Source organism: Triturus cristatus, chromosome 5_2, assembly GCF_964204655.1.
Source record: "Triturus cristatus chromosome 5_2, aTriCri1.1, whole genome shotgun sequence".
Classification (NCBI taxonomy): Eukaryota; Metazoa; Chordata; class Amphibia; order Caudata; family Salamandridae; genus Triturus; species Triturus cristatus.
In genome coordinates, this window is record NC_140588.1 from 890,079,319 (window position 1) to 890,106,217 (window position 26,899).

The 26,899-nt window shown below is 45.4% G+C and overlaps 1 protein-coding gene across 3 annotated transcripts in view; it reads right to left on the reverse strand.

The window, feature by feature from the left end:
- RADX (RPA1 related single stranded DNA binding protein, X-linked) overlaps positions 1-26,899 on the reverse strand; it is a 529,236-nt gene that overhangs the window by 403,802 nt on the left and 98,535 nt on the right. Inside the window, exon 1 of one of the 3 annotated variants that reach the window (XM_085608034.1) lies at positions 4,976-5,739. The exons of 1 other annotated variant lie outside the window; for it this stretch is intronic. In XM_085608034.1, the coding sequence (XP_085464160.1) occupies positions 4,976-5,594 (619 nt within the window). In that variant the 5' untranslated portion in view covers positions 5,595-5,739. Of the gene's footprint in view, positions 1-4,975; positions 5,749-26,899 lie in introns of those variants that run through there. One more of the 3 variants, XM_085608033.1, reaches the window with a different exon arrangement.

Consider the following 26,899-nt stretch of genomic DNA (forward strand, 5'->3'; position numbering starts at 1 on the left):
AACAGTGATTCCAGTAGTCCTTAACTCCTTAAAGGCATACTTCTGATGAGACCGGGTAAGTACAAGAGTGAATTACTGTATATGCATAAGCGTAGTGTGTGGCTATCGCTAACAGCTCTGCAATGTAGTCCACTTGGGTTGTATGTACATTGTGCTGACTAATGCGAGATGGATGCCCTTTTGCTTGGAGGAGACATAACTTGTACTTCATCACTGGAAAGCCGCCCTGCTGTGTTTTCCCTCTCTTCACCCTTACCCCTCTTTTTCTCCTAGCATAGAGCGCAAGGTCTGACTGACAACAAATCACAATAGCAACCATGCATCCTTCCAAGGGTGGAGGCTTGGAGTTTAGAATAGGACTCCAGAAGCTTGTTTTCCCAAAACAGGGCCTCACAGACATGCCACAGCGATCAGTGGTTCACAATTCGACTAAATCTCATTAACCTTTTTCTGATATATTTAACGTTTAAAATTATCAGAGATTAGAAGGGATTTTATATAACATAGTGAGAAAAGGCTGTATTTTCTCTCATCTCCCACCTTTTCTCGCACCTCTAATTATTTTTCAAATAAAGTCTAGTTCCAGCTGGGCAGAACACTTCTTTCTTAGTTTTGCATATGGTAGAAAGGACTTAAAAGTAATTGCAACTGGCGTTTTCTTAAACTGCTCCAGTAGAAGGTAGGGTTTAAACCTTTAGAACTGTATTTGTATAACACCTCAAACAATAAAACAATGAAAACACCACACAAAATGATCTCATACCAGGTTACAAAAATAGAGCTTAATTTAACGAATAAAACAAAGCCAATACGACAAAGGTACAATAACTAGAACTGGAGTTATGAATTTTTAATGAATAAACTGTAAAGTAGCACCTAAAAGGAGGAAGCACCCAACTTGGCTATATGGTCGCGCTGGACCGGGTCATAGCCAAACGTTCACGCCGACCACAATGGAGCACAGGTTGGGTACAGTCCTAGATTAGTCCTGCTAAAGGTATACCATCTCAAGTTTCGTGCCAAGAGTCCCGTTGAAGAGAGTCGTGGGGAGCAAGGAGAGTGTCACAGGCGGTGGTCGGCGTGGCGCGAAGAGCAGGTCGGATGTCATGGACAGGCAAGCTGGAGCTTTGCACGGGCCTCCCACTCAGGCAACTGATGCTTGCTGTGTGGAGAGAGAGGCTGGTGGCAGGCTTGTGCTGGATTTCAGTGCGAGTGGCGCAGTGTCGGTGTGAACTGGCCCGTTCGCAGTCGTGAAGAGCACAAAAGCTTGATTTTAAGAGCACAGAGCCACATCAAGGGTGCAGGACCTAAGGGCACCACTTGGGGGTCAGGAACTCGCTGCAGCTGGGTTCATAAGCTGGTTGGGGAGCCTTTTATGTCCTTGAGGCTCAGATCAGGTAGACAACAGACTAGCCCTTGGAGTCACTCTTGGGTCCTGGGCTCAAGATGAAGTTGCAGGTCCAGTACTTCTTCCCCGGGCAAGAGGGCAGCAGGTCAGTACAGCAGGGCAGTAGTTACTTTAAAGCAACAATCCAGCAGAGTGGCAGACCTTGCAGCAGCACAATAGACCTTCTTCCTGGTAGTGTACGCACAGGTCCAGAAGTGTACTAGGTGGGAGAAGCTTCTAGACAGTAGTTGTGAAGTACATGCAATTTCCTGCCTCCATGCCCTAGCTCCAAGCTGGTTGAACGGGCGACGTAGCGTTGCTAGGCCCTTTGTGTGAAGGCAGAGCACAGGCTATCACTCAGGCACACCTAATCCCTCTATTGTGTGACTGTCTGGGAGTAATTCATTAGCTACACTCAGCAATGTGACCCAGAAAGACAAAAGGCACAAAAAGGCTTAGGAACGGAAAAAGCCAGCTTTCTAAAAGTGCCATTTTAAAAATTGCAATAAAAAAATCTGAGCTTACAATTAAGGAGGGTTGTAGACACCAACAATGGCATAGCCACCAGCTCCCAATTGGAAATTACAGCTTATTAAATCGGTCAAGAAAAACCCAATGTTATCCTATGGGGGTGTGGGGGGTTCACATAAGTAAAAAACAAAATTTAGGAGTTTTTCACTACCAAGACATGTAAAACTCGAAACGTACATGCCCAGACTTTTAGTTACACAGCACCCTGACCTATGGCTACCTAGAGCCTACCTGAGGGGTGACATATGTGGTAAAGGCTTCGCAAGGGGGTTTAAATACAAAGTTGACGTAGCAGTTTTAAACTGCATTCAAGCTGCAATGGCAGGCCTAGGACATGTTTTACAGTGCTGCAGTGGGTGGCACAATAGGTGCTGAAGGCCCACAAGTAGCATCTAATTTACAGACCCTGGAACTATGGTATACCACTCTACAAGCGACTTGCACGTAAATTAAAAATGCCAATTGGGTATAAGCCAATGTAAGCCTGTTTAAGGGGAGCGAGCACAAGCACTTGAGCACTGGTTAGCTATAGTAAAATCTAACACCTGTTGTCAAATGTAGTGCTCACTCATCACAGTAACAGGACATGTGCAACTTAACAAAAATGTTTAAAAACATAGAGCCTTCTGTGCTAATCACCAAAAACGTAACACTGCAAATCTTACAACATGCATGACACAAGTGTCTTTGCAATCGATAAAACAAGTTGACTCAGATTAACGATAGAATATTCTAGTTTTTTTCTTTCATAAATGACATGCAGACCTTTACAGCGTGTAACTGTTAGTGTTTTAAGGATTAATTCAGGAATTTTAACCCCTTCTGTGCCCATGACGAGCTGGACCTTCCCCTGCTTCCGCCCGCCCCCCACGTCATCAATGACGTCAGCGCGCGAGCCGCGCTGACGTCATGGAGGTTTCCCCTTTGTTCTCCGTGGCGCAGGAAGCCATTTGCTTCCTGCGTCATGGAGAAGAAAGAGGTGAGTTTTGGGGCTGTAAAGAAGACAGCTCACTGGTGTAATGTCTACTTCTAGTTTAAACGAGCATTGGCAAAGCCAATAGGTCTCCGCAATCTAAACGCTATAAGCGCTGCAATGTTAATGCATGTGTGTATATAAAGAACAAAAGCCCTAGAGCCATACACAAATGCATTTACTTTGTCAACGTCTATAGCTTTCGGATTAACGAGACCTATTGACTTTGCCAATGATCGTTAAAATAGCCTTTATTGGAACACACCACGTCTCTTTAGACCGCCTCCACACCCTCATGTTGTTAGCTCTTCCAGTGGGAGGATTCTCCTACTCTTTATAGTGGGCTAATTGTTGATGCAAATTATCTGCTTCAGTGACGCTATTATTTTATTTTTTAAAGCCGTTATTGCTTATTGCGCACTTTAAGTGACATGGAGCTCGTATGCACAGAATATATTATTTTAAATATATAGCACAATTCTATAAATAACTAAAAATAAATTATTATGCTGCGCTTTACCTAATTCTATAATGGAAATGAATTTATAAACTTCACAGCAGTATTGAACCAGTGAGTTTTTTTTAATTTTATCTGCCTGGTACATCAAGCGTTACCATCCAGTTGCCACTCACTCGCTCACCCATGTAGAGAAAAGAGGACCTTTAATGTCAGGTTGGCCATGATCCAGGACTTCATATGTGATGAAGTCATTATGTTAATGCTGCTACCAAATCTGTACAATGCTGTCATGGCAGAACACAAAGCAGCGTGACAAAACACAATATTAACACTTTATGAGGTAGAAATTAAAAATCTGCACCAAGAGACTCCTCTACGATTATAACTGCTACTAAGTTATCTATCTACGTGTAACCAGGTATAAAGCTTTTAGAACCTTTTCATCTACAGTTTCACAGACCGTGCGTGATACATACGGAGTATTTCTATTTGCAAACAATTACCAACAAAGAGGAGAGGAGCAGCTGGCAGGGCATCTGCACTGCAGAACACAAACCAAACGTGGGAACATTTGACTTGTGGAACAGGGAAATGACCTCCAGTTCACAAAAGACTAAGTCAGTGAGAAGCAGGAACATCGAAGCGCATAGTAGATATACGATGACATATTTAACACATCAGCTTTCCTTTGTATTTACATGCCAACAAAGACACTGGGATAAGAAGGTATCCAGAAAGAAGTTCATAAAATGGCTGGCATTTTACTTGATAGATGCTCGCGCACACACTAAATAGGACTGGCAAATCATCTGGATAATATGTGCTGTGGCTGTTACAAAGACCAACAGTGACATCTGTGCAATGGCATGGTACATCTAGTCAGGCATGTTTGCCTAGAAAACTATTTGGACTGCTTTGTACCTACCAAAAACCGAGTTAAACAAGAGGCGCGCTCACCCGACCCTCAAGGATGAAGTTCTGGCCTCAAATGCAGCTCTAATAGTTTGCTCCTAACCGCACCACTCATCGCCCATTCCCAAAAATGAAAAAGCAGTCCTAAAACAATGCCCTGCAAGGTCTGCTGCATATGTTCAACTGTAGTTGGGTGGTGCGCTCAGAGAGAGCTAAACACCGGAAGAGGCATGACGTATGCATGCCCTTGACAAATAGGGAGAAAGCAAAATTGAGTGACAATGGAGCCAGCAAATGGAAAGCCTATGGGTACGCTGTAAGCCCACGATGTAGATACAGCATGTCTCGGTTTGAGACAGTTCATGCACGCCTACTAGTCAAGACCTAAAAAGGAATTCCTATCATTCCATCAACTGACAAACTTCAAAGAGAACTTTTGCAGGACACATCACCCTCTTTTAAGTTGGGCACTAATCCATTTACGAATATCACCTGTGTTTTCCTTTGTCTTGAGTAGCACTAGGATGTTTTACCTGAGAGAGACAGAAACTAATGTCACCTGTAGTTTGAGCATCACTTGGATGGTTCACCTGCAATAAAGAATCTATCGCACTCAAACACTAGGAACATGGAAAAATTAAGCAACAACTGTTGGTTAGTTGTGGTATTCCGAGTTTTTTTGCCAAAATGTTCTGGCGAAGTATACACTTACTGTTAAAGTTAAGTTGAACGTCTGGTATATTATTTGGGATCCATATATCCCCATACGGATCTTCATTGTTCCACAATGGAAGGTAATGTTTCATACCCCCTTTCAGAGGCAAATTTGGGTCTTTTTTCTTTTCTGTTTCTCTACAAGGTAACGTCTTGGGACGTAAGCCATCCTTTCCACAAAAAAGTTCTTCGATGCACATAAAACCCCAACCCATTCGTCTCTCATCGTATATGTAGGAACATTTTGTAATGTTCACTTCAGTGCCGCATTTTAATATATTTCTCTGCACTAGAGAGTTCAACCCAATGTCCAGGTGCCACTTTTCCTGGTAAACCCCATCGGAGATGGTTAGGTCATAGCAGAAGTCATCGCGGGGAGGCACGGAGACTGCTGGAGTGTTATTTTCGCTGGTACATATCGTAGTCAAGTACCTTTCCACTGCAATGATGGCAACAGGTTGGTGATCGTCGATTGCTAGGCTCAGGGTGGGAGAAGTGGTTACTTTAAGAAATGTACTTTCTAGCCAGGAACGTGGCCTCGGTGCTGTGCCCTCGGGACCAATATCATCATCTGCTGCCTCCCTGACTCTTTCAGGCACCCCAGACTCCATATTCATACCGGTGGCGCATTTTCTGCAAGTGCTCGGGACCTCACCAGTTGAGTGAAAATGCAGTCTTGCAGGCGAGGACCCATAACAACTCCCACATTCAATCCGCTCTACTCAGCCTTTTCTCGTCCACCATCGAAAACGAATCTATTTGAAACTAGCTAGCGTTTCTCGCTAAGAGCCGACATTGGTTGGCGCTCGGAGGCAGTACTACCGCCCCACAAGCCCTGTGATTGGGTAACAAATCTTCCAATCCAAGGCCCCGGAAGTAATGGTCCAGGCGCTCGCGGGCCGCGGCCGGTTGATAGGGCAGCTGCCTGTGTAGAGGAGGATGGTTAGACCTGGGAAAGGGGTGACCCTGCTGAGGCATGCGCCCGGTGGGAGTATACCGGCAGAAGAAAACGGTATAGACGATGTTCTCTTAAGAACCTGAGCGCTTGCAGGGTCTCAGTAGCACAGGCGCGCAACACCCATTGGGCTCACCGGGCTTCAGCCCCCCCCGTCATGTGCGTCAGCCCGGCTGAGATAGCCTCGCGGGCTGGCGTCCGTCTGATTGCAGCCGCACCCGAGTACTTAACAGGTCTTTAAAAGACCATTTACTCGTTAATGAGGCTTTTGTTGTGTGTTCACCCCTTCTTACAGCCACTCTGCCTATGGCTGGAAGACTTAGCCCCCCGAAATCTTTTTCAGCCCCCCCGAAATCTTTTTCAGCCCCCCCCCGAAATTTTGCTCTAGTTGCCTGCCTGCAGTAGCATGTGGTGGAGAGCAAAGTTGGCTGCTCGTGAGGCTTGGAGAAATGGCAGAAAACATGGCAGGCCCCTGCAGTCTGAGCTGGTAGAAGACGGTAGTGTTTGGCTCACACATATTTTTGTTTTTCACATGCTCCGCTTCCCCTTACAAGGTTTATGAGGAATGAACCTGAGTCAAGCAACTTTTCCCTCCAGCCATTATATGAATGTGTAAGTAGTCAGTGCTTATGTAAAGCGCTCTAATACCTTCTGGTCAAGTTCGCACTATATAAATCTGCAAAAAAAAAAAAAGTCATCATAAACTATAAGTACCCATCCTTCCTCTCACGAACTTCAACGCGGTTTACCAATGTTTATGTAGATCATATCAAATGGAGCATCTCGCTACACTATCTCTAAATACATTGTCTGTGATGAACAAACTTTGTCACAATATATGGTGCCAAACGGATCACGTTTGCTTCAGTGCATTCCTGTGGGAAATGTGTTGGGAACGTGTTTACTTGTCACGAGTGGTCACGAGCGTAGTTCTGCATTCCAGCTCGTGACTGACTCGTGTTGTGGAAGGAATGTTTAGCTTTAAAATATGGTGGAAGGTTGGGCATGAGCGTTTGGGGGTTGAAACGGCATTCTGAGCTTGAACTGGTTGTATGCAGACATGCTATTAAACTTCACGTCTCTCTTCATCTTCCTGGTCCGTGTTTTCCTTTTCTATGGATATCTTGCTTCCTACACTGGCGACGAGCGGGATGTGGAACCATATTTAAATCCAATCCGGAATATATATATATATATTTTTTTTCTCTCTTTGGAAGCTACGATCTCATTGGAAAGGATTTGTTTTTTTTTTCTCTCTTCAATAAGGGACCCGGGAACCGTGAAAGGAAGACGGAAAAGTAATTCTCTTACTTGTATACGTTCAGGGGTGTGGAATTTAATAAAATATCTACTTGTCCATGGGGCAGGTTGCTTCATAAATCTACTTGTCCTGTAACAAAATCCACTTGTCCCTTTTGTGCCATGTAATGTGGTGACAAATTACGGCAGCAATCTCGTTATGCAAAAGTTCTGATAAAGCCTCTAATTATGCCAGGGCTTGTACCATAGTAGGGTTTGAATACTAGCAATTCCCTTATGTTGCTACGTTTCTGCAGGTCTACATACTGGGGCTGATGGTAGTGGTAAGTAATAGTTCAAGGATTGGAATGCCGTTTTGAGTCTGTGCAAACTTACTAACTTGCATGTTTTAAGGGTTTTCACCAACTCTTTTCTAATCTTTTCCCATACTCAAAAAGGTTGGAAATTTACTACTGGCAGTGGCAGACGTAAAACTTCTTCAGGGTTGGGAAAAAAAAGTGGTTGGAGGAAAAGTGAACTTGAAACATTCAGATTTTCACATGAGCAAATCTACACAAGCACATTTGCTCATGCTAAAATGCAGTTCACAAATATTTTCTAGGAGTACTATTTCTTGGCCTACTTCTGTAAATACTTGTGAATTCACGGAGACTGTATATCTGCACTTAATGCATGGATATATACCATGGATGCACTTTTGAGACTTTCTTTAATAATTGGTCCTCTAATTAGGCCTGGGGTTAACCATGACATTTTGTGTTTAGCATAATTATGTTCGAGGCATATGAGCTGCAGATTACACACTTTTGCATAGATCGTCCTCTGGTGTTGGGCCTGGATGTTTGCAGTTTGTTTTTCCTCTTGGAAAGTCTTTGGAAGTCACGAGGTCGGTGACTCCTCCCTTGGTTCGTATTGCGCATGGGCTTCGGCTCCATCCTCAGATTGTTTTTTCCGCCATCGGGCTCGGATGTAATACTTCGCGCTCCGGTTCCGAACATTCCAGTTCGACGATCGAAGCGGAATCCTCGCTCTCCGCGGTATTGTTTCGATACTGATCTCCTCAATCACCTTCTTCTTCGACGCACCTTCGATTCCAGTCATCGACGGCGGCCTTCGGGCCTAGCCAGGCTCCGGTCCCGGCTGATGGAAAGAACTCCATTCAAGAAGTGCCCTCGATGTGGGTCCAAATTCCCCCCTCGATGTGGGTCCAAATTCCCCCACACCGATCTTCATGAGGTATGCAACCTCTGGCTCTCCCCTGAACACGAGGCTCGAGACTGTCCCGCCTGCAAGTCTTTTAGATCCAAAAAGACTATTCGAGATCGAAGGGCCAGACGAAAAATGCCGCACTCCTCGACCTCTGTTCCAGTCGACATCTTCGGGGACGACGTCGAAGCTCCGGGACACCAGCACACCGAAGAGGACCTCGTCAGTGCTTCCGAAGCCGACGACTCGGATGTGGAGGACATCACCCCGGCGCAGAGGGTCGTGAGTAAAATACCCCCTCCCACACCCGCGCCGACACCCAAAAAGGCTTCGGTCACGCCTTCGCCTTCGGGCCTAGGCAAGACCAAAGACACTGCTTCGAACACCCCACCTTCGGGCCCGGTGACGAAGCCAAGTAAGCCTTCCGGTGGCTCGGGCTCGAGCCAGCCTGCCAGCGGTGGTGAAAAACACCCTTCGGCACCGAAGAAAAGATCGGCCTCTACCTCAACACCGAGCTCCACACCAAAGCCCTCGGTGTTGAAACCCAGCCTCTCGGTGCCGACCAAACATCATAAGGCCCTCGGCACCGACACTCCCGCGCCGAAGCCTGTCTCGGCACCGAACAAAAAATCGGAGGTTCCCAAAAAGCACGGCACAGACAAGCCTAAGAAGCCGTCGGCCCCGAAAACGTCGGCGCCGACCGAACAACCAGTGTCGCAAGAACTTTTTACACCGGATCCTTTGCAAAAGACACTTACCAAGGATCCAAAAACTGGACATTTGGCACTGTTTTCTAAAAAGAGACATTTGGACAAACCAGCTCCACCTCCACCTCCAAAGAGGAAGGACTGTGCTACCTCCCCTTTCAGAGTGCCTTCCCCGCCTCCTCCACCTCCTCCACCCTCTCCACCTCCACCCCCTCCACCTTCTCCACCCCTGCCTCATCGCTTTCCGACCCCGTCTCCAGACCATGATGATCAGGGGGACCCATACTACGACCCAGCAGATATTCCAGACATTCCAGATGTCCCACAAGATGACCTCTATACATCCAGGCCATCGCCACCAGAAGACTCACTAGGTTTTCACCACCTACTTCAGAGGGCGGCACATTATCACGGGGTGGAGCTACACACTGACCCAGTAGAGGAAGATTTCCTCCTAGACACCTTTGATACTGCACATAGGTCTACTGCTATACTACCTATGCTCAAAGGGGTAATAAAACATGCGCCAGAGGTTTTTAAAGACCCAGTCAGGGCTAGGGTCCTAAACCCACGCATAGGAAAAAAAGTATAAAGCTGCCCCTACAGATCCTGCCTACATCAAAGGGCCAGCGCCACTGTATTCCCTAGTGGTATCCACCGCAAGAAAAAGATCAAATTCCCAGGCGTCAGGCGAAGCACCACCACCTGACAAAGAATCAAAGCTCCTGGACGCGTCAGGAAAACGCACTGCATCACAGGCAGCTAATATATGGCGTATCGCCAACACTCAAGCGCTATTGGCCAGATACGACAGAGCGCATTATGATGAACTAGAAACCATCATGCACCATCTCCCAGAAAAATATAAAAATAGGGCCAATGAATTAATCCAAGAGGGTAAGACCATAACTAATACCTCTATACGCTGTGCCTTAGACGAAGCAGACACAGCTTCCAGGGCCATTAACACCAGTGTCCTACTCCGTCGACACGCTTGGCTGAGAGTGTCAGGCTTTAAACCCGAGGTACAAGCCTCCATATTAAACCATCCATTTGATCAGGAACATTTATTCGGTCCAAAGATAGATGAGGCCCTCGAGAAGATGAAAAAAGATACAGATACGGTGAAATCTATGGGAGCCCTCCAGTCACACCCTCCTAGACGCTCCTTTCGCCGCTCTTCCTTTCGGGGCACGGGCAGAGGCTACTCCTCAGCGCGTCCACATCCTACAAATCCCCTCCTCAGTCCACCTTCACAAAAGGTTATCAAAGAGGCGGCTATAGGGGAAATAACAATAAAGGCAGAGGCAAAACAAATACCGCCCGCTCTACCACACCACCTATCCAATGACTTTCCCCTGCTCCCCCCAGACCATCCCACTCCGGTCGGGGGCAGACTACAAAATTTCCTTCACGTCTGGGAGTCCATCACATCAGATAAGTGGGTGACCCAAATTGTTCGTTCAGGGTACTGCCTGGAACTCACATCTACCCCCCCAACATTCCACCCAAGCAATGCCCAATGTCACAAGAACATTCCACGTTACTAAAACAGGAGGTGATCTCCCTCCTACAAAAACACGCAATAGAACAGGTCCCCTACGATCAGCAAAATGTAGGTGTCTACTTCCTATATTTTCTGATACCAAAAAGAGACGAGACTCTACGACCTATTTTAGATCTCCGGCCTCTAAACACATACATACATTCGGACCATTTTCACATGGTAACACTTCAGCAGGTACTTCCGCTCCTCTCCCAGAACGACTTTCTCACCACACTGGACTTGAAAGACGCGTACTTTCACATTCCGGTACACCATGCGCACAGAAAGTACCTCAGATTCGTAGTGGACGGGCAACACTACCAGTTCAAGGTGCTCCCATTCGGGGTCACAACAGCACCACGGGTATTTACCAAGTGCCTAGCGGTAGTGGCGGCACACCTCAGAAGACAGCACATTCACGTCTTCCCGTATCTGGACGACTGGCTGATAAAAGCCGCGTCCTACAACCAATGTGTACACCACACCGCCACTACAATCCAGCTACTTCACCAACTAGGCTTCACGGTGAACCACCAAAAGTCCCAGCTAACACCATCCCACATAAAGCAATACCTCGGTGCCACAATAGACACCTCAAAAGCCATTGCCTACCCCAATCCGGCAAGGATCGCAAGCATTCAGGCTTTGCGTCAAAAATTCATACTTCAACACTCCCTCCCAGCAAGAGTGTTTATGCAACTGATAGGGATGATGGCCTCTTGCATTTTTATAGTGCCTCATGCAAGACTCCAGATGCGTCCACTCCAAGAGTGCTTAGCGCGCCAATGGAACCAGGCCCAGGGGCAACTGACAGATCTGGTGTTGGTAGACGGTCGCACCCATCGCTGTCTGCAGTGGTGGAACACCACAAACCTTTCCAGAGGTCGACCGTTCCTGGACCCGGTTCCACAAATAATCCTGACAAGACGCATCGCTCTCCGGCTGGGGAGCTCATCTACTACACCTCACAGTGCAGGGCACATGGACGCCGCAACAAAAGTTACTCCACATCAATCATCTGGAGTTACTAGCAATCTTTCTAGCCATAAAACCCTTTCACACACAGATTTTAGGCAAGGCAGTCCTTATCCGCACAGACAACATGACCGCCATGTACTACATCCAAAAACAAGGCGGCACACACTCTCCACAGCTCTCTCAACTAGCACAGAGCATATGGAGATGGGCAATTCCACACAAAATCTTTCTCCTAGCCCAGCATGTCCCAGGAGTCCAGAACACCATGGCAGATCTGCTCAGCAGACAGACGCAGCAGATCCACGAGTGGGAACTTCCCCCGCATGTTCTTCACCCGTTCTTTCAGATGTGGGGGCATCCACAGATAGACCTATTCGCCACCCACGAAAACAAAAAATGCCCAAGCTTCGCCGCCAGATACCCACACCCATTGTCCAAAGGCAATGCGATATGGATGAACTGGTCAGGCAAATTTGCATACGCCTTTCCACCTCTCCCACTAATTCCATTAGTGGTGCAAAAGCTACAACAGCACTCCCTCACACTCATTCTAGTAGCTCCAACATGGGCCAGACAACCATGGTACACCACACTGCTGGAACTCTCAGTAGTGCCACACCAAAAATTACACCTCTCACCATGCCTCCTAACCCAGAACCATGGAGAGATGAGACACCCGGACCCAGCTCAGCTCAACCTTGTGATCTGGCTCCTGAAATCCTAGAATTCGGATACCTTAACCTTCCCCCCGACTGTATGAATGTTATCAAGGAAGCTAGACGTCCTACCACTAGAGCCTGCTACGCTGCCAAGTGGAAAAGATTTGTTGTTTACTGCCATAACAACACAATCAACCCTCAAGACGCATCCATACAGAACATCATATGCTACTTACTACACCTACAAAGATGTAACCTAGCATATACATCCATTCGGCTACACCTCGCAGCAATTGCCGCTTACTTACAAAACAGACAGCACCTATCACTTTTCAGAGTGCCTGCCATTAAAGCCTTCAAGGAAGGCCTAAAACGAATAATTCCCCCCAGAGTGCCACCCTCACCTGTGTGGAACTTAAATATAGTGCTCACAAGGCTAATGGGACCGCCTTTTGAACTCTTGCATAAATGCGAACTGCAATTCCTCACATGGAAAACAGCTTTCCTTGTAGCCATCACCTCCCTTAGAAGGGTCAGTGAAATACAAGCACTTACTATACAAGAACCTTTTCTTCAAATGCACCCGAACAAGGTTGTCCTACGTACCAACCCAAAATTCCTACCCAAAGTCATCTCACCCTTTCATCTAAACCAATCGGTAGAATTACCGTTTTTTTTCTCGCAACCTCAAACTGTTGCAGAAAGGGCTCTACACACACTGGATGTTAAAAGGGCCTTGCTTTACTATATCCAGAGAACACAACCTTTCAGGAAGACAAAGCAATTGTTTGTCTCTTTCCCTCCACCTCATAAAGGCAACCCCATCTCTAAATCAGGGATAGCTAGGTGGATTGTAAAATGCATACAGATTTGCTACCACAAAGCAAAACGCACGCTATCTGTTCCCCCTAAAGCCCACTCTACAAGAAAGATAGTGGCTTCTATGGCTTTTCTAGGGAACATCCCATTAGATGATATCTGCAAGGCAGCTACATGGTCAACACCGCACACTTTCACTAAACATTACTGTGTAGATGTGCAAACCAAGCAACAAGCTAGTGTGGGCCAGGCTGTACTAAAAACACTATTTCAAACCACTGCAACAGATACCGGTGGTCGCTGCTAAGGTTGGGAACTGTTATATAGTCTATGCAAAAGTGTGTAATCTGCAGCTCATATGCCTCGAACGGAATATGCTACTTACCAGTATGCATCTGTTCTTGGCATGTAGAGCTGCAGATCTACACACGACCACCCGCCTCCCCGGCTACCTGTATCTGTTCCAGTCTATCTTATTTAGATACAACACACATGGATTTCTTCCCTGTTATTACTACGCTCCATCTTTCCCTGTTGGCGAAAAACAATCTGAGGATGGAGCCGAAGCCCATGCGCAATACGAACCAAGGGAGGAGTCACCGACCTCGTGACTTCCAAAGACTTTCCAAGAGGAAAAACAAACTGCAAACATCCGGGCCCAACACCAGATGGCGATCTATGCAAAAGTGTGTAGATCTGCAGCTCTACATGCCAAGAACAGATGTATACTGGTAAGTAGCATATTTCTTGTTTCTATATCTCTCTCTCTCTCTCTCTCCTTAACTGTGACAGTATTCTGCTCTATTACAAGGAGCATATTGGCACACACAGTAGTTTTGTTCAGGGCCTGGAACTGCTGTGGCAAAGTGTGCTTTTTGAGACCAAAAACTGTTTTTTTGTTTTTTGTTTTTTGCTTTTGCCAATGCTTGTTAGAATGGCAAGGGCCCTGCAGCTCCCACACAGATAAGGTTTTTTAAAAAAACGTGCCTAAACAAGCCACGCATTGCCAAACCAAAAGCCCGACCACCAATTTCAGACCTACTGGCTTTGCCAATGCTTGTTTATTTTTGTTTCCCACAATTGTATTTTAACTGGTTAAACTGATTTTCCATTATGAATATTTTGGGGAAATGCAAGCATACATCAACATGTTACTAAATGATGCTGCAAAGATATGGTACCTAAAATCTTACAGTAGTTTAGTAAAATATTTTTTTCCTACTTGCATTTTTTTGTGAACATTTTATTTTGAAAGCAAAAAATCATCACTGTTGCTTTCAAGCCTCTGCAAATATTTGCATATAATCAGAGAGAATTCTGGGAGCATTATACATAGCCTCATATTACTAAACTTTGAAAACGTGTGTACACGTTTATACTGGAACCACCGTCAGTAGTGCAGGCAGAGCTGACAACATTTACTTTTAGTGCTCACCCTAATAATAAAGGCTTTGCATTAATAAACCATAAATACAAGTTTGAACAGTGTTAATACATGGACACACATATTACCTTAACTGTAGACAATGCCCTTCTTTGATCCATAATGTGGTATTGTAAACTGGCAGCTAAAGGGTATGTGCTGTAGGGGGTTGGGCCTACTTGTCCCAAGGGCAAAATAGACATTAAAACTTGTTGCCCTTGACCCCAAACAATATGTCCTGGGCGTCGGGCTATAGGAATTCCACATCCCTGTACGTTTCTTTTTGCACCCTTTTGCTCAAGGATTCTACCGGCAAGCCATCATCGTCACGGTTTAGAATTCTGGAGGAGCAAACTTTCCTCATCGTTTTGAAGCGTATGAGGGACACACGCTGATGTGAGCGCAGCGCGTCAACATACGTGGGGGAGATTTCTCTCGTTTCCTGGCAACAACCGGAGTACACATTCTGTATACAAGGACGCACGCTGATGTGAGCGCAGCGCGTCAATGTACATGCATGGGAGTGGTTTCGTTTCCTGGCAACTACTCGTATACACATCTCTTCGACAAGGACGCATTAGATGATTCTTCTGCATCGTTTCCTGGCAACAGTAAATAAGAATTCACACTGTGGTTCGCTTACATGGAAAGCAGCTTATAGGGTAATATTTACTACTTCGGTGACACGCACACCGTGTGTCATTCATACTGTTATTACTCCTGGAACCAATTGTTCTTATATGAATTTGTGTTTTTTATTTTTTTTGGTTTTTGTTAATACAGTCACACAATAAGTAGAAATATTATTTTATGTAGCTGTTTTACTGTTTTTTTTTTCTTTAATTATTTTTTTTTCTCGCCATGTCTGGCATTGTTTCTCCACCATCATTTCTAGCTGCTCCTGGTGATCCTCCCATGTCTTGGGAAATATGGGAACCTGTTTTCTTAGCATATGTAGAAGTGTTAGAGGGTGAGGAATGTGAACCAGAGAGGAAACTTTCGCTTTTGAAACACTGTTTAGGTGGGATCGCATTGAAAGAATTTAAAAGCTTACCTGCACTGATTAATCCTGGCAATATTAACGTGTATGACTATGCATCTTCACAACTGAATTTACGATACGGAAAGAAAAAAAACATTGTAATGGAAAGATTTATATTTTATTCACGGAAGCAAAAAGATGAGGAACCCATTGAAGATTTCATATCAGCTCTAAGATCTTTGGCTATCACTTGTGATTTTGAGCATATTTGTTATGAACAAGAGTTACGAGATCAAATTCTAATGAGAACAAACAATAAGAAAGTGCAGGAGCGCCTTTGGACCACATCAGACATGTCATTACACAATGCTATTAATATTGCGAAATCAATTGAACATTCGGAAAATTTCGTAAAAGAAATTAGAGGAAATGACAAAAATGATGTATTCAATGTTACTAAAGATTCCGATAAACAAAGGAAACATTTTCCACAAAAGACTGACAAGCCGATAAAAGTTGATGGTAAAGCCAAAAGTAAAAAATACGAAAAAAATACTTATCCATTACTTTGTTACAGATGTGGGAGTGACAGCCACTTAGCTGATTTTAAGAATTGTCCTGCCGTAGGGAGAGTTTGTACAAAATGTAATAAGAAGGGTCATTTTGGGAAATTTTGTAAATCAATTCCTAGAAAAGTCAATTACATGTATGATGATAACGATGATCCAGGAGATGATAATGACCATGTAGTCAACACTGTTATTAACATGTGTGACGGGGGTGAGGGTACTAAGTTTCCTTCATGTTGCATTACTGTAGGTGACGTTGATTTAGAATTTTTTGTAGATTCTTGTGCTTGGTACACTATTATTTCGCTAAATATTTTTCGTAACAATTGGCCAACGATGATCTTGTCTCCACCTGATGTATCTCCTGGTGGATATACTGGACACAAAATTGACCTGGTTGGGTTTTTTAGCACAAACTTATCATTTTCCGGTTGTCACACTTTTGGGAAGATATATGTAGCAAGATCAGGTTTGTCACTTTTAGGATGGCCCCACCAACGCCAATTAGGAATTAAAATTGATCCCAGAGCTGACCCCCCTGTCTACGTAGTAGATTCCTGCAGTATTACTCACAATCAAGATCCTCAATTTGTAAATAGATTGAAAGGATCTTTTCCCAATGTTTTTAGTGGAGAGTTAGGTAGATACAAAGGGTTTGAACATGTCATCAGGTTACAAGACAATGTAGTTCCTGTGCGACACAAAGTGAGAAATGTTCCTCTCACTTACAGGGGCAAATTGAAGGACATGCTCAAGGAGCTATGTAGGAAGAACATTATTGAGCCTATTGAGTCATCACCTTGGGTTTCTCCCATTGTGATTTCGGTTAAGTCTTCAGGTGAGCTTAGGTTATGTGTGGACCTTCGCAGTGTAAATAATGCAATTTGGGTGGATGCTCACCCTTTACCTAATCTCCATGAGATGGTTTCCACCTTAGCAGGGGCTCAAGTGTTTTCCTGCATTGATTTAGCTAGTGCTTATCACCAAGTGGTCCTCTCTGAAGAATCAAAAAATATCACTGCTTTCATCACACCTGAAGGGCTTTACAGGTATTGCCGCATGCCTTTTGGCCTTGCTAGCGCAGCCTCAGTGTTTCAGAGACTTATGAGGGATACTTTGGAGGGATTAAATGGAGCGATAGCATTTCAAGATGACATCCTTGTTTATGGTAAAAATAATGAGGAACATGATTCAAATTTAATAAGTGTAATTGCAGCTTTAGCTCAAAAAGGTCTGACTCTTCGTCTTGATAAATGTAAAATCAAAGAAAAAGAAGTAGAATATTTAAGACATACAATTAGTGGAAATGGAATTAAACCTAAACGGAATCGTATTGAAAGCATTATAAATGCTCCCACACCTGTGTCCAAAGAACAACTTGTAGCTTTTTTGGGTCTCATAGAGTTTTTTGCCAAATTCATACCAAATTTTGCTTCTAAAGTAGATCCATTTAGATGTTTATTAAAGAAAAATACAAAATTTATTTGGACCACAGATATGTCTAAAGCGTTTCAAGATTTAAAGGATTTCATAGTGAAAGCCCCGTGTCTTAAACCTTTTATGTGTGGTAAACAATGTATTATCATGGTGGATGCCAGCAGTACCGGGTTAGGTGGTGTTCTTTTACAAAGAGACAATGGTAAAGAATGGGTTGTAGCATATGCTTCAAGAGCTTTGAGAGATGCAGAAAAACATTACTCAGTTATAGAGAGGGAACTCTTAGCTTGTGTTTGGGGAGCTGAACATTTTAGAACCTTTTTGTGGGGTACTAAATTTACCATTAAAACCGATCATAAGCCGCTTGTTTATTTAATGGCACCAGGTGGTGGACGTACTATGTCTGCACGTCTTGCAAGACTGGCTTCGAGATTACAGTCTTTCCAATTTCAAATTGAATATGTCCAGGGTAAAGCCAATGTACATGCTGATTGCATGTCTAGATTAATTTCACCCACGGCATTCCCAGACAAAATCAAAGATGATGATTGTGAAGTAGCTTTTACCATGGGTGATATGAACTTAGTATTTGGTAAACAAGTTGGTTTGCAAGAAAACATTTGGTTGCAAGAGATGGAAAAATATTCTGAGTTAATTAATGTCAAGAAGTATGTGTTTCAAGGTTGGCCTGAACAGAGGAAGTTATCTGGAGATATGATGGGTTTCTCTAGCTGTCGAAAATGGTTTGGTGTTGAGGGGTGACAAGATTATTCCTCCTTTTTCTCTTAGGAATACAATTCTCGGAATTGCTCATGAAGGGCATTTAGGGTTTCATTTACCAGGAGACGTGTCAAGGAATCTTTTTGGTGGGCAAGCATTGATGCATCAGTTGATAATTTTGTACGTTCATGTGTTCATTGCTCCAACAGTGACAAGTCAGCTGTGGCTTTACGTCCGGAACCTCATCCTGTAGAATTTCTGTTTGGTCCTTGGTGTAAACTTGGGTTAGATATCATTGGTCCTTTCAATATTTTACCTAAGCACGAAGCTTTTGGAATAGTACTTATTGACTACTATTCCAAATGGCCGGAAGTTAAAATGGTAAAGGAAGTTACCTCTCAGAGTGTCATTGAATTCTTGGATGAAGTCTTTTGTAGGGAAGGCATTCCTCAAGAAATTGTAACTGACAATGGGCCACAATTTATTAGCAAGGAAATGGAAGATTTTCTCGTTAAATGTGGAATTACTCACAAAAGAATCGCTGTTTTCCATCCTCAAGCGAATGGTCAAGTGGAGAGATTCAATCGTGTGGTTAAAGAGGCTATTCAATTGTCTGTTAAGGGTGGTTTGAATTGGCGGAATGCTTTGCAATCCATGTTGTTAGCATACAGGACCTCTCCAAATTCTGTTACCTTAGTCAGTCCTTTTGAACTTTTAAGAGGGCGTAAACCTAGCACTAATTTAATTCCTTGGTGGATGAAAAAAACCAGAAATGGGCTCAATGATTTTTTTAAAGTTGATTATGAAGCGGTGCAACGAAGAGTAGAATCATACAAAGCTAAAATGAAAGGTGCAATGGAAAAGAAGTTGGGCTCATTAACTAAACAGGTGATCAAGGTAGGGGATTTGGTTCGCATAAAAAAGAAAGAAGGTGTAAGTAAAGGGTTGTCTATTTGGTCATGTCCAAGAAAAGTAATTGAAACATTTAAGAACGCTGTCAGAGTTGATGGTGGCTCTGTCTGGAATTTAAACAGGGTTTCTTTGTTTAAGGGTGTTATTACTCATCAAGATGATCACACCAGTAATGTATTTCTGGATTAGGAGCATAACAATGACCATGAGGATTTATCTCCTTCCAGTTCTGTTTCTGATAATCCAAGGATTGGGCGCACTCATCGCCTTCCTGCTAGGTACAAAGATTTTGTCATGAATTAATCTTGTAAGTTATTTTAAAGTATTACTCGAGATGTTTATTCTTTACTGTTGTTATATTGGTTTTTTTTTGTTTCTTTTAAGGGGGGAAGGTGTGTTGGGAACGTGTTTACTTGTCAAGAGTAGTCACGAGCGGAGTTCTGCATTCCAGCTCGTGACTGACTCGTGTTGTGGAAGGAATGTTTAGCTTTAAAATATGGTGGAAGGTTGGGCATGAGCGTTTGGGGGTTGAAACGGCATTCTGAGCTTGAACTGGTTGTATGCAGACGTGCTATTAAACTTCACGTCTCTCTTCATCTTCCTGGTCCGTGTTTTCCTTTTCTATGGATATCTTGCTTCCTACAAAATGCCCAAATAAATGATCATACTTCTCTAATAGGGATAAAACATTCATTCAAAAATATTTGTATTGGTTTTCATACAAATAATTTCCCTCTACAAGGCACATGAGGAATTGGCCTCAGTCAAGCAACGTTTCCATCAAACGTACCAAATTTGCCACACTCCACCCAATGTGTTTCTGTAGGGTTAAAAACATATGGGTAGTCATCCTTTCTCTTGGGCTCAATAATATTTATATTGATCCTATAAATGCAGCCTTCCTCTACAGTATCTATATGTAAATTGTCCGAGCCAAACAATATTTGTCACAGCAGATGGTACTAAACGAGTCACCCCCTCACTTCAAACCCTCACTTCATCATTAATCTCCAAATCAGTTGTGGGTGGTGTCGCGTTGGGGGGATGTTTGTACCGGGTTACGGGACAAAATAAAAAAACATAAAAACATAAAATTACCCGCTGACGGCCGTGTCGTGCCCTTCCACTCCTCTCCTTGCTGGCACAGGCTCCCAGCCTCCCCTGCGGCCAATCCTGGTACTGCTCTCATCACATGAAAGTGATGCAGCGCGGCTAAAACAAGCCCTTTACAAACGTCACCCAACCCAGGAAAACTCTCACACCACTTATTCATCGGTGGGGATCATGACACCGAAAACACACGTTCACTCAGTTTCCCTGATAAGTGACAAGCTGGCGAGCTGCAAGACACACGGGGTACCTTAATATTAATTTTCCCTAAATAATAACTATATACATTATATACATTTAACTCTAGAATTTTCTGGATTACACATCAAGGTACTCCGTTAATTTTGGGGCGATGAACCGACTAGTAAGAATCAGTTGAAAGCGATTAAGTCCAGCTCAATCACAATTAAACCTTTAACTTTCATAGATCATAACTTTAATTCTAATAACCACAGACTCAGTTTGAGTTAACATGAAATTTTATCTAGATTCATTGAATAAGTAAAATTTATTAGACAAAATTATAATCATTAGTTTCATAAGTGTTTCAAGTAAAGATTCAAATAGAAACAGAAAATACTTATTACCCTTTGCCTTAGGGCGATGACGAGAATGGTTCACCAGAGCATGAACCGCAGATCACAGGATAGGTTCCCAAACTGACTGACTGTCCCTCTAACCTCCTCGGACGTTTTCCCTCCCAGGATAGAATCCTGCGACAATCTTGTTTCTTTTCCCCATCAAAGTTTGCAGTTCAGAATCTGTGAAAGTCTTTTCAGTATCTGGGAGAAAAATCGTCTGGGCAAGCTTGACTCCAGTGGCGTGTCGTGTTGAATAGAAAAATAAGCAAGTGCCACAACATCATCATAAGCACAATTTTTTATACCCTTTCACTAACTTGCTATACCCAAAATTGAAACTTTTTAGGGTCTGTATTAATTTCTATTGGTCCATTGGAGGGGTGGTTATGGTCACCTCATTGTCTTCCTTGCCTAAACCGTTTCTGTAAATTACATATTCATGCATATCCTCGTGACATGTCATGTTCCAAAATTTGTAACAACTGCTATTATTAATGAATGCTGCCGTCCAAGTTTTTCATCTGTTCCTATGTTTTTGTACAGAGAATCTTGGCATCCACTCTTGCCCTAGGCCAGTGCGGCTTTGACATCTCTCACTCCAGGCATCGGCCACACTCGTGACTGTAACTTCCATTCTGCTCATGCGCAGGGGCCATCTTGGTTACACATGATCAGCTCTCTCGGCAGCGGCCATTTTCTCAGCGAGGCCTAGCAGGCCTGAACGGAACTAATGTGAAAACAACATAGCAGAAATTAGACATAGAAAATAAGCCCTTCTGTTTACCACCCACCATTCTAATGACCCGTGTTAGGTGTTACCTAGCATAGGCGACATTTAAAACCATTTTACTTACCATCTGCATTCTTTGCCACAATATTTAACTAAAAAAGAAATACATGCGATTTTACTTCTATTTTCTACACGAAACACAAACCTATGTTAATTTAATTTCACATCTGTAAGTAAATTAGATTTTGCATATGCCAGTTAGTTATCCCGCGTGAAGTGTCTAATTAAAGGTGCATTGATTGATTAGTACATTCATTCAAATAATTAGTAATTTTAATGGTATGAGGTCATTAACTTCGAAGGGGGTAAAAAATGTTTGTATTTTCCTCTGCTCCATCAATTCCCTCCTTTGGTGATTTTTTAATATCACCACAAAAACCATCTCTACCAATTTATCAGAAATCATGTTTCTTGCCCTTTTTATTTTGTTAATTCAAACAATTGTATTTTTCACATTTTGGTGCCGATTCCAATCCTGTAAAACCCAGGTACGATTCGTCGTACGGAGCGTATTCTCCGTACGACTCGTACCCGGGAAATCCACCGCACAATCCAGCACGTACGATTTGCACAGAAATACAATTTCTGTACGAATCGTACAAAACACCGTACGGCTAAAAAATACCTACGAGTCTGATCCTGGACAGCGCTTACGCGACGACCGTACAGAGTCAGGCAGCGTTTTACTGACCAGCAAGTACGAATCGTCCCTACGTCACTCCGCTAGCTATTTATTTACGGCAGCCAAAAAATGCGGGAAAACTGAGTCCGACGCAAAAACGGAGCCCCGGTACGCGACGGACAGCCATGGACCCCATCCTACGTGTCATCCCGGCCCTCTTAGCCTACAACCTGGTGCACCGAACCCGACGCACACACCGCAGAAGGTGAGAACAACACCCAGGGGCCAAGGGGGGGTGTGGGGCAGGAAACATACCCCCTACCCAAATCAAAACCTACAATATTGAGGACATACATTACCTCCAGGGTCTGGTCACTTCGGGGGGCGTGTCCACCAATCCCTGCGTCCCGCAACAACGGAAGTGGACGTGTACGCGTACCCCTATGGCAACACTACAATAGTGATACGCACCGTACTCACACATCCATAGCGTGGGTACGGTCCGTATCACTATTGTAGTGGGGCCGTTGGAGTACGTGTTGTACGGACCGTACACACGCTCTCAGAGCGTGTGTACGGCCTGTATCACTATAGTAGTGGTGCCGTAGGGGTACGCGTGGTACGGCCCGTACACACGCTCTCAGAGCATGTGTACGGTCCGTATCACTATTGTAGTGGTGCCGTAGGTGTACGCGTGGTACGGACCGTAAACACGCTCTCAGAGCATGTGTACGGTCCGTATCACTATTGTAGTGGTGCCTTAGGGGTACGCGTGGTACGGACCGTACACGCTCTCAGAGCGTGTGTACGGGCCGTACCACGCGTACTCCTACGGCACCACTACTATAGTGATACGGACCGCCCCCCCCCTACATAGCGTGGGTACGGGCCGTATCACTATTGGATTGGGGCCGTAGGGGTACACGTGGTACGGACCGTACACACTCTATGAATGCCGGGGTACGGTCCGTATCACACGTACCCCTACGGCACCAGTACATTTGGGATACAAGGCGCACACACGCCACAAATGTTGGTTTACGGCCTGGTGCAGCATATTACCTTGATATTGATGTGTGTGTAGGCCCAGGACAGCAGTGTACTGCACCAAGGGGGTGGGTGGGTGGGTGTGTGGCTGCATAGGATTCCCAGCAGTGGACAGACATGTGAGGGGTGGGTGCAGAGGACTCCCAGCAGTGGACAGACATGTGAGGGGTGGGTGTATATGACTACCAGCAGTGGCCAGAGACATGGGTGTGGGTGCATATCACTACCAGCAGTGGACAGAGACATGAGGGTGGGTGCATATCCCTCCCAGCAGTGGACAGACCTATGTGGGTGGGTGCAGAGGACTCCCAGCAGTGGACAGAGACATGGGGGTGGGTGCATATCACTACCAGCGGTGGACAGACATGTGAGGGGTGGCTGCAGAGGACTCCCAGCAGTGCACAGACATGTGAGGGGTGGGTGCAGAGGACTCCCAGGAGTGGACAAAGACATGGGGGTGGGTGCATATCACTACCACCAGTGGACAGACATATGTGGGTGGGTGCAGAGGACTCCCAGCAGTGGACAGAGACATGGGGGTGGGTGCATATCACTCCCAGCAGTGGCCTGCAATATGAGGGGTGGGTGCAGAGGACTCCCAGCAGTGGACAGAGACATGGGGTTTGTACATCATTATCAGATGACCACAACTCTATGGGTGTGTGTACGCATCCCTAACTTTGGACTATGATGATAGTGCCATAATAACACATCACTGACAGCAGTGTCCCACTCCCAGGAGGATGGATGTCTTTCCCCCACTGCATGACACACCACATGTGGGTGTGAGGACAAATAACACATGCATACCCACCCCTGGCGGATGCAGCACAACACACACACTGAGATCATGCCACAAGACTGTATAGTCATGTCACTGCCTACTAAACTAAGAGAGCCAAAGGGAACACACACTGTCACGCACATCCCAGGACTGATAGGAATGTACAGGTGCTGGGCCAGCCACCAAGATGTTGTCTCTGATGGAAGGAATAGGGTGGAGTTCCCACAGATACAATGCCCACAATTGTGAGTCAGGTGCCCAAATACCCTGCAGAACAAGTACCATATGTGTGCTAGGCCGGGAGTACACACATGCATAGTGCTGAAAAGGGAGAATTTCTCCATGAAGGCATTTCACCATACTCAATGCACAAGTACAGTGACTAGCAAGGAGGGCACAGACGATGCAGCCGGAGACATTGCTGAGCAGGCATGGCCATAGTTGAAGGGATCCGTCACCAACAAAGGAAATGTAGACACAGGTCAGCACAACAATTGTGCAGCTCTTTGCAGGGAAGATGTCAGGTGCCACAGAGAAAGGAACACTCCTTGGGACAATGTCTCAAAAGCAAAATAACACACACTACCAATGATTCTTTGCAGAGACCTTGTGATGGCACGCAGATACCATGGTCCACCTCATGACCATCAGACTAGAACATTTCTTAGAACCATAACACATTACCACAACACCAACTCCTGGAGCCTCAGCACCAACATCAATACCTGAAATGCAATAGTGTTCAAAGTAAAAATAAAATGCTTTATTCAGCATAAACAACTAATTATGAAATCACACTATATACAAAGGCCAATGGCCAGTCCATAATAGAGGTCCTTTGGGGGACACATGGGCACGCGTCTCCCCTAGCTTGCCTGCACATTGGAACCCTCAAGTTCGTCGACCGGGGGGGGGGGGCATCATGTGGGGAAGGACCAGGCACCGCAGGGACAGGAGGGGGAAGGGTAGGTGTGGTGGGTGCAGGGGTGGACGTCTCCACCACAGGGGGTGGGGCAGCGCCAAAGGTGGAGGTGAGCTCGGCACTGCACACTGCTGCCACTGCTGCCAGGGCGTCCAGAGTAACCCCTGCACCGGAAGAAACCCCAGGGCCAACGGAGGGGGGTGTGGCCGAGGAATGGGGTGCAGCACTCTTGGGGGAGGGGGTGGACATGGGGGGGGACTCAACTCCCCTGCCCGGGGACTTCCTCGCCCGCTTGCGGGGTGGTGTCACATTGAGGGTGAGGGCCAGCGCACCCATGTCGACCTCTTTGGGTGACAGTTTGGCAGGGGAGCCAAGGGGAGTGCTTTTGGAGGGACTGGGTTGTGAGGCCTGCCGACTCAGACTGTGGCTGAGGGGAGTGCTTTTGGAGGGACTGGGTTGTGAGGCCTGCGGACTCAGACTGTGGCTGCGTGTATGTCTTTTTGCCCCAGACCCAGTGGGTGTGCCTACATCCCCCTGAGTGTGCGTGCCAGGAGGTGTGCGCTTGCCCTTACTTGGTGGTGTGCTGCCTGTGTGTGGTGGGGTGCGTGCTTGGGAATGTCTGGGTGTGCATGGGACAGGTATGGGAGAGGGAAGTGTGGATAGGGCTGGGGTACGGTGCGTCCAAGTACGGGGCTGGGTTCGGTGCGTACGAGTACGGGGCTGGGGTACAGTGCGTCCAAGTACGAGGCTGGGGTACGGTGCGTACGAGTACGGGGCTGGGGTACGGTGCGTACGAGTACGGGGCTGGGGTACGGTGCGTCCAAGTACGGTGCTGGGGTACGGTGCGTACAAGTACGGGGCTGGGGTACGGTGCGTACCAGTACGGGGCTGGGGTACGGTGTGTACAGGTACGGGGCTGGGGTACGGTGCTGGGGTACGGTGCGTACAAGTACGGGGCTGGGGTACGGTGCTGGGGTACAGTGCGTCCAAGTATGGGGCTAGGGTACGGTGCGTACAAGTACGGGGCTGGGGTACGGTGCATCCAAGTACGGGGCTGGGGTACGGTGCGGACATGGGGGGGGTACGGTGCTGACATACGGGGGTACGGTGCTGACATATGGGGGTACGTGCGGACATACATGGGGGAGGGGGGGCTGTACGACTCGTATCCCGGCCACAAGATAGGAGTGGTACAAAGTTTGCTACGTACGGGACGTTTTACATACGCTTGTGTATTCGGAAGGGCGGTACGGATCGTACTTGTGCGCTCGGACTTCAGTTTTACGATTTGTACGTAAAACTGTCCGGGTACGTCTCGTAGACCTTTTCCCGATACAATTCGTATGTATTTTTCACGTACGAATCGTACTTCACCGGTGGGACGGGACTTGTACGATTCGTACGTAAAAATATACGGATACGAGTCGTACGGGAATTTTTTTTACCCAATCGGAATCGGCACCTTTGTCTCTTAGTCTTGTTGTACATTTTCTCTTTAAATTATTCTAGTTCAATTTCTCCCATTTCTCGTTCTCTTTGTTTATTCTTCTCATTTTGTCTTTTAACCTTATTTTCTCCTTTTCTTTTTCTAATACATACACATGCTAATTTCAATGTTAATGTCATTAATATAACTATTGTCACTGGTATTAATATTTTCCCAATTAATGAACTACCTACTTCTGCGAACCATTTCTTTACTGAGGAAAAACTCTTACCAAGTTTCCCCCAAGCACCATCAACCTCCAGTGGGGTCATTTCTTTATGCAGTTATATACTTTTGTATATTCTGACTTTTATCAGGAATGTAAGTGCAACAATGTTATACTTTCAGCATTCCACAGACTCCTCCCTCTTTTGCCAAAAGAATATCAAGGGCAAGTCCATTTTGCA